The 8,619-nt window shown below is 27.3% G+C and overlaps 2 protein-coding genes across 2 annotated transcripts; one reads left to right on the plus strand and one right to left on the minus strand.

Moving 5' to 3' along the window:
* Positions 1-919: 919 nt before the first annotated feature.
* Positions 920-6,583, minus strand: LOC113369943 (methylcrotonoyl-CoA carboxylase subunit alpha, mitochondrial-like). The gene is made up of 12 exons (XM_026610569.1): positions 6,359-6,583; positions 6,075-6,276; positions 5,797-6,014; positions 5,415-5,562; positions 4,730-4,963; positions 4,418-4,601; positions 3,833-4,033; positions 3,570-3,691; positions 3,138-3,438; positions 2,132-2,322; positions 1,572-1,746; positions 920-1,284 (listed from the first exon to the last, which is right to left on the minus strand). Exons 1-12 carry the CDS (start codon positions 6,385-6,387, stop codon positions 1,160-1,162), a joined length of 2,130 nt encoding a protein of 709 aa, XP_026466354.1. The 5' UTR covers positions 6,388-6,583; the 3' UTR covers positions 920-1,159.
* A 514-nt stretch (positions 6,584-7,097) lies between these two features.
* On the plus strand, positions 7,098-7,800 carry LOC113369986 (60S ribosomal protein L32). Its single transcript, XM_026610622.1, has 2 exons — positions 7,098-7,258; positions 7,345-7,800. Exon 2 carries the CDS (start codon positions 7,366-7,368, stop codon positions 7,768-7,770), a length of 405 nt encoding a protein of 134 aa, XP_026466407.1. The 5' UTR covers positions 7,098-7,258; positions 7,345-7,365; the 3' UTR covers positions 7,771-7,800.
* The last annotated feature ends 819 nt before the right edge of the window (positions 7,801-8,619 follow it).

The following is an 8,619-nucleotide window of genomic DNA, read 5'->3' on the forward strand; positions in this document are numbered from 1 at the left end:
TGTTTAATTTGGATTTTGCATTGTGGTATAACGTAAGTATAATCACTATTTGTATTACTATGATTATATTGTTAATACATCAGTTATCTGTCAGAACAAAAAAAATCCGTTCACATTTAATTAATATAATATAATAATACAATTTTATATCCTCGAAACTTTTATTTAAGATTGTTTTCAAATTAAGTTTATATTATTTGAATAATATTTCTTTTCAGGCACTCGGGGCAGCTACAACGTATTTATTAATTTTATTGCAGTTTAATACAAGTTTTTAAAATATACTTTATTAATTTATTGAAAATCATTATGAATTTAAAAAATATATTAAAAAATGGAGTTTAAAGAAATTCAAGATTAAAACATTTATAAAATTTATTTAAATATAATATAACAAAGAAATATTATAACGTTACGATTTTTGTACATAGATTATAAATGCATCTACAAATATAATAAACTTAAATAAATTACCCATACATCTATACTATATACACAATTATTTTTAATTTACTTTACAAATAGATCATCAAGAACCTTTAAATACCCCAATATAAAATATGGGAACAATGTTTTATTACTAAAAATAAGAATATCCCCATGCCATTTACTATTCGAGAAGATTTGCATTTGAAAAATTTATGATTTTAAATATCATTTTTTCTGTACACCTTTGGTATATAAACTGCTTATAAAAATATCACAAAAATATTGCTAATATTTTTTAAGGCACAAATAATAAATAAATTTTCTTTTCAGTGCAATATATATCATTGAGTTACTACGCACGCAAATCACTTCTCAAGTTCAAAATATATCATATAATTTTACATAATAAATTAAAGCTCTTAAATAGGAAAAGAATAATCAAAACATTAAAATGTGTGATTATTCTTCCAGTCATCCTGTGTTTGGAATGTTATGACAATAAAATTTCATAGATAGAATTATACCACAATCACATTTCAATCCGATTTTAAGTATGTATTGTTGAGTTATAGAAAAATTAAATTGCTTTGCACTTTTAGAAATTTAGCTTTAGGTCTAAAACCGACATAACAGGTCTGATATTTTAAAAAAATACGAAGACTTAAAAATGTATAAAAAGATAAACGTTTTTTTCTTCTAATTGTTGATAATTAAATCTATTTCACCTGCATCATTTAGCATCTTCTTCAAATTTCACAATGGTAGCTCCTTTTTGTACACTTTTGCCCAAGTTGGAATTCACAGAAGCCACAGTACCGTCTTTTGAAGCCTTGATTACATGCTCCATTTTCATTGCTAGATAAATAAATTTATTTGTAAATAGTTATTTAGACCCAGCATTCAATATAATGATAAATATATTTTCCATTTGTTTATAAAATTTTGAGAAGTACAAATTGTCATAACATTTACAATAATTAAAGATAAAATAAAGGAATCAATAATTTAAGTTATTTATTCAAAGCTAGAATAAAAAAATCAAATATTTGCGCCATCAAATATTAGGTAAATATTGCACATTTTTAATTAAAGACCAAAATACTTATATTAATGTTTAATGATAGTTGTATCAAATTACTTACCAATGATAACTGCAAGTGGAGTACCTTTCTCAACTTTATCACCTGGACTAACAAAAAGCTTTTCCAGAACACCTGGCATTGGAGAAACAGCAGCCCCTGCACTACCTCCACTGCCACCATCTCCTGCACTGGTTATAAATTTGGGTACATGTAATTTAAAATCCTTTCGGCCACCCTGAGAAAAAATAAAAAAATATTCGAATTTAATTGCTTGAAAGCTAGATTACATATAGCTATCAGAATATATAAAAAGCTAGAATTATATAGACTCAGATTGTACCTCGGATATTTGCTATAGTTTGTCTTCTCAAAAGTTTTATATTTATTACTAGAACATTATATATATATTATTATTAATTAATTTTACAAAGTCTACTCTTCAATTATTTCCCATTCACCGATGATTGCATAAAATTATATGTCATAACATATGAAAAAATACATAAGTGTTTGTACTTAAACAACTACTCACATAGTTACAAAATTAAATTTAGCAATCTTATATTTATTTCAATACAGTTAAAGTTTTCAATTATCTACATTTAATGTTAAGCACTTACCACATCGAATACAGATAAAATATCATGATCCATGACAACACTGCAATTACTAATAACACCGTCTAAAGTCAGTTTTAAAGCACCACCTCCCTTTTCAGTGAGAACGGCTTTCATTGTACGCCACTGCCCTTCAGGCCCAACTTTCATTTGGAATACATTTGATGAGACTTGCTGTAATTGTACAGTAATATCTAAAAAATATAAATAAGAGTTATTTTATTGACATACTGGAGTAATATTTTAGTCAATTTTTTTTTGTGTTTGCACATTTCAATTTCATTTATGCTCTTTTGAAGCAATAATCAGTACTCGCATTTCCAACATAATAACTCATTCTAATATATTTTACTATCCTTTAAAAATAAGTTTAAATAGCAAAAATGAATGCTTTATTCTCATATTTGTACACTTTATGAAATAAATTGGAAACTTTAGAATTTATAATTACAATCCAATAAAGTCATGAAATTATAATTTATTTAAAACTCAATCTAATGAAGTCATTAAAATAATTATTAGGTTAAATATTGACTTTTTCAATATATGCTTTAAATTTGTGAAAATTGAAGTATTAAGAATAATTAAAATTATGTTATAATAATTAATAATTGAAAAAACTAATACATTTATCTTTTATGTATGTGCATTGTAAATCATTATTTGTTATCGTTAATTTTCTATCACCTTCTATAAAAAATAGAAATTACAAAAAGTTTTGTGACTATGCATAAATGATTATTTTATGAAAATTTATATATTATTCCAAAGCTTAAATCAAATTTAAATCAAGTATGTATACAAATCTTTTGAAACAACTATTCTATATTGAAAATATTATCAAGTGAAAATTAGTTATATATATAGTACTGTAGCTCTTAGCTTTTCATTATATTAATTTAAGTATTTATGTTTATTTAAGTCATATAAAATATGTTTGACAGCACCTTTATTATTGTTCAATACTGATTTTACTTCATTTATTTATTTCAATACTGATTCAATTTACCTTTATCATTGTGAGTTAATTTAATTGTTCTTTCCAAAGAGTGATTCAATCGGAATCCCATTTCTTGAAAATATGGTGAGTCCATCTTTTTAGTAGAATAAGCATTTTTTACATTGCTTACTCTCTCATTTAAAATCAAGCCCATGATTGCTTGACCGATGCTTGTCTCATCAGCAAGTAGTGGTGGGAACAGAGATTCTCTATGTTCATCTATGAAACCAGTATGTACATCTCCTGCAGCAAAATTTGGATGACTTGCAAGATCAAGCAAGAAATTTACATTTGTTTCTAATCCCATAATCTGAAAATTAATTGTAAACATTAAACCTAACATACCAAGTGTAATACATATATATATATATATATATATATATATATATATATATATATATATATATATAAGTTTTATTTTAAATATTCAAATAAACTTACATGATAATCTGTCAATTTAGCTTTGAGTTTGGTAAGAGCTTGGGTTCTATCTTCTCCCCAAACAACTAATTTAGCAATCATAGGATCGTAATGAATGGATACTTCATCACCTTCTCGAACACCTAATTCATAAACATTTTTATTTTTATTCAAACCCAAGAAAGTTCAATAAGAATTGTGAAAATCATATAAGTTTTTTTTACAATACAAAAAAAATAATATTTATTCACAAAATAACTAATACTAATAACAATCTTTTATACCTGTTTCAACACGAACATCTGTTGCAGTCTGTGGGGGCCGAAGATGTCTCAATGGTCCTGCTCCAGGCAAAAATCCTCCTCTGGGATCTTCAGCATAAATACGTGCTTCAAAAGCATGTCCTGATAACGTAATATCCTCTTGTGTTACAGGCAATGGTTCTCCACCTGCTATTCGAAGTTGCCATTCAACAAGGTCAGTCCCTGAAAAGATATTTGAAAATTCATAATTATAAAGTTCAATAATAAAATATTAATATAATTGAAAACAACAGGTAAATTCCTTATAATTATTATGCAAACTCTATTAGTTGAATTAAAATAAATAACTAAGTAATTATAAAGAATATCATGTTAAATAACTAAATAAAAATTAAAAAATTTAATTCATGCTATGCTGAAATTAAAGAGTCATACAATATTCTTTAAATTGTATTTAACATACTATGTTTGATTAATAAAATACTAAAACCTAGAAAATCAAAACTTCAGAATGGAAACATTATTAAATTTAAAATATAAATCATATTCTACAATATTGAACTTTATACATGAACATTTTATAATAAATTCATATATAGTTAATACCTGTTATATATTCAGTAATGGGATGTTCAACCTGCAATCTAGTGTTCATTTCCATGAAATGAAAAGCATGAGACTTTTTATCAAGTATAAATTCAACAGTTCCTGCTCCAACATATCCCACAGCTTTTGCTGCTCTCACGGCAGCAGCTCCAAGTTCCATTCGAAGTTCTTGGCTAATTCCAGGCTAAAATACAATAACATTATTTCAAGATACAATAATAACAAACATATGTTGATATTATACAATAAAGATCTAAAATATAATTAAAATACATATACATGTTTGTGTGTGTTAAAAATGATAGTACTTACTGCAGGAGCTTCTTCAATAACTTTTTGATGTCTTCTTTGTACAGAACAGTCACGTTCAAATAGATGAACAGCTTCACCATACTTATCGGCGAAGACCTGGACTTCTACATGCCTTGGTTGTGTTACGTAATTTTCAAGTAACATGTTGGTATCACCAAAAGCTTTCAGGGATTCTGTTCTAGCAGATTCCAGAGCTGGTAGAAAATCTGCCATTGTTTCAGCCATCCTCATACCCTAGTAATAAAAGATAATATTAATAAATAGCTAATATCAAGCTCAAAAAATAAAATTTAGAATGTTATTGTATTCTAGAGGTGTAAATCTTATTTGTTATTGTACAATAGTTTTTATACCTTTCCTAAGATAACTTAAAAATACCTAGGCTTCGAAAATACAAAATATTCTGGTTGTTATCAGAACTTAAAATTGACAGAGATTAATGTAAAATTAGTTTCTTTTTCAACCTGGCCCTGAAATACTCTGGGTTCAAGGTTGAAATGTATTCATTGGTTTTGCATTCAACATATCTAAATTTTCAAAAAGATGATAAATTTTAAAATATTAAATATCATTTTATATGTTCAAAACATCTCTTATCTTACATTTAACTGTTATTGATAATCTTATTAAATAGCGATAATAAGAAAACAAAAGCAAGTTGAAAAAAATCAAAAACTATATTTACCTTACCACCTCCACCTCGAACAGCTTTGATCATCAAAGGAAATCCAATACGCTCAGCTTCAGCTATTAACTTTTCATCACTTTGATCATCCCCATGATAACCTTTAATGCAAGGAACCCCAGCTGCTGACATGATAGCTTTGGATGTACTAAAATAATTAAAAAAAAAAAACAAATATAAAAATGATATGCATTCTTTTGCTAAATTTAAGTAGAGATTACAGATTTTATTCATTTTAAACTAGAAAAATGAAGTTTAGATTTGGAAAATATATGTTGAAGATGCTTTATTTCATTTTTATTGAAAGGTTTTCATATAATCATATGCAAAAATAGTAATGAATTAGTAACATAGTAAGGACTTTTTTTTATCTGTATAGTACCTTTTAATACCCATGTCCCTAATAGCACTAGATGGTGGTCCTATAAATATTATGTCACTATTCTGGCAAGCTTCAGCAAATTCCAAATTTTCTGACAAAAAACCATATCCGGGATGAACTGCATGAGAACCTGATTTTTTTGCTACATCTAAAATTTTATCTGCACACAGATATGATTGTTGTGAAGGTGGAGGACCGATGTTGTAGGCCTCATCTGCCTGCAAAAATATTGTATGGAGACAAATCTCTTAATTGTCTTGTTAAACACAATTATCTACCATTTGAACGTGCATCGATTTTGCATCTGCATCTGAGTAAACAGCAACCGTTTGCACTCCTAATCGTTTAGCTGTTCTCATAATACGGCAGGCTATCTCTCCACGATTTGCAATTAATACTTTGTTTATTGGTTTTAAAACCATAGAAGGTTTTACTTGCGTTGAACGCCATCGTGAAATCACTGGGTTTTGTGAAGATCCACTAATAACATGAAATAAAATTTTAATAAAAGTTATTATAAAGCCAAACAAAATAGTAATAATAGTAACAAATAATTATATACCTGCGAATAAAACGCGAAAAGTTCCACATATTTACATATAAACTTGAAAATATTTAATAAATAACCTACAAACAACCTTGTATTAATTTATTATAAATTAATTGAGCAAGCTACTTTATTTGCAACACTTGTTGGCGTAAAAAAGTGATATCCCTTATTTGAATTATCAATTATACGATCTATTACAATTTATCATGTTGACATTACTAGTAAAAGGTCAAGACTATTATGATAAATTTAAATCTAAAAATCTCGTGAACAATGTTTTGGCAATTTTCGCTAATTAAATAAATTATTCTACCAAAGAGTGCTGATGTTTGCAAAAATGCGGAGACGGAAGACTTTTCAGATAGTGTAATAGAAAATACATCATTTTCTGTATTGACTAATTCAAAATAAATTTTATGTTATTTATGTGAAATCGCATTTATGCATGTCGTTATTTTTATTTATCTGTAAAAAACATAACAAAAAATGTATTTGGAAGATTGGAAGTCAATTTTATGTTGGTATTATAGATTATCAATATTTAGCTTATTAATCGATAGTTACGATAATGTGAAAGTGATATTTTGACAGGAATTGTTTTCTTTACAATTCACTCAACTGGTTCATTAAATTAAAAGAATAATTATAATTTAATCACTCTTCGACTAGTATAAAGAAATAGTATATATATATTAATAAAATAAAAATATAAAATCGATTATTTTGTTGAAGTTTGTTGCAAACTTTTATCTAACTTCACTCCGTTTCCCGTCAGAATCGCCAACACTCCAAAATCGCGACATCAAGCCCACTACGCGTATCTACGGCCGAGACCTTTTCCACGGCTACTTTACGGTGTGCACGTGTGATTTATTTCTTCTGATTTAGTTTTGTGTTGCAATAAACATTATAGTAAGTAAATATTTATTTTTCTATTCAAAAAAGTCTCAAATTTATTATTAGAATAGTGTATCTTATTAAAATTGTTTTGTGTTTAGATTTAACCTCAAAACTTCAAAATGTCTATCCGACCTGTGTATCGCCCGAAGATTGTCAAGAAGCGAACGAAAAAGTTCATTCGCCATCAATCTGACCGATATGATAAACTTAAGAGAAACTGGCGTAAACCAAAAGGTATTGACAACAGAGTACGTCGTCGTTTCAAGGGCCAATTTTTGATGCCCAACATTGGTTATGGATCCAACAGCAAGACCCGTCATATGTTACCTACTGGATTCCACAAGGTTTTGGTACATAATACCAAGGAACTTGAAATCCTAATGATGCAGAATAGGACATACTGCGCTGAAATTGCACATGGTGTTTCTTCGAAGAAACGTAAAGAGATCACAGAGAGAGCCAAACAATTGTCCATCAGAGTCACAAACGGCAATGCCAGACTCCGCTCACAAGAAAATGAATAAATGATTGTATAACTTCATATAATAAAACGCATAAAAAGTATGTTTTTGAGTTTGTATGAAGAATTAATTTCAGGAGCTTTTGTTCTGATAAATAATTTCATAACTTACTTCGACCAATCTTTTCTGGAGTTCATGCACTGCATGAGAACATATCTATTGACATTTTTTACTTTCCAATTAATTCATAACTTCGTTTATAATATTACAGATGTATGGTATATTAATTTACTTAATTTTGTCTAGAGTGTGTACGTATTATTGATTTGAGATAAAATAAATATTTAATTTATTTGGTATGTTAAAGGTGGTAACTTTCATTAGTTTAATCGATGTGTTCATACATATTTACCTTTGTGTTTCACAAAATAATTACTATTTATGCTCTATAAGTTATTGTAGTTAAAATGGGAATTCAAAAACAAATTAAAAATTTAAAAAATATTGCTATACATTCAGATTCGTTTATTTTATTAAATATTTATCCATTACATCTTTGTTTAAAATGGTTTGGGGTGATACAGCTAGATATACATCAATATAGTCTTAACAAATATGTGTATAAATTATCTTATGCAGGGTTAGCGTTAAAATATTTATCATTAATCTATATAATCATAGTGTGTTTCTTAAACTTGACAAGGATACTTGACAGGCATATGAGTTTAATTGATAATTCAACATTATTTTTTATAGAAGCTTGTGGTTTAACATGCATTGTTATATTTTTAACATCAATGATAATTACAGATTCAAACAACATAAGAAAGATATGGCAATGGTTTGTAAAAATCGATTCGTCAAACTTGATTGAAACTGAAAAAGTGAATTCAAACACATTTTATTTATCAG

This window comes from Ctenocephalides felis, unplaced genomic scaffold, assembly GCF_003426905.1.
Source record: "Ctenocephalides felis isolate EL2017-DRISC unplaced genomic scaffold, ASM342690v1 CF-g0.4_SCAFFOLD_01492, whole genome shotgun sequence".
In the NCBI taxonomy this organism is placed as follows: Eukaryota; Metazoa; Arthropoda; class Insecta; order Siphonaptera; family Pulicidae; genus Ctenocephalides; species Ctenocephalides felis.

Excerpts from the sequence above, each read along its gene's own strand:
- LOC113369943 (XM_026610569.1), bottom strand. The coding sequence starts at position 6,387 with ATGTGGAACTTTTCGCGTTTTATTCGCAG. Across the intron at positions 6,015-6,074 it reads AATCGATGCACGTTCAAATG|GCAGATGAGGCCTACAACAT; the intron begins GTAGATAATTGT and ends ATATTTTTGCAG. Across the intron at positions 1,747-2,131 it reads TTTTATCTGTATTCGATGTG|GGTGGCCGAAAGGATTTTAA; the intron begins GTAAGTGCTTAA and ends ATTTTTTCTCAG.
- LOC113369986 (XM_026610622.1), top strand. The coding sequence starts at position 7,366 with ATGTCTATCCGACCTGTGTATCGCCCGAAGATTGTCAAGAAGCGAACG.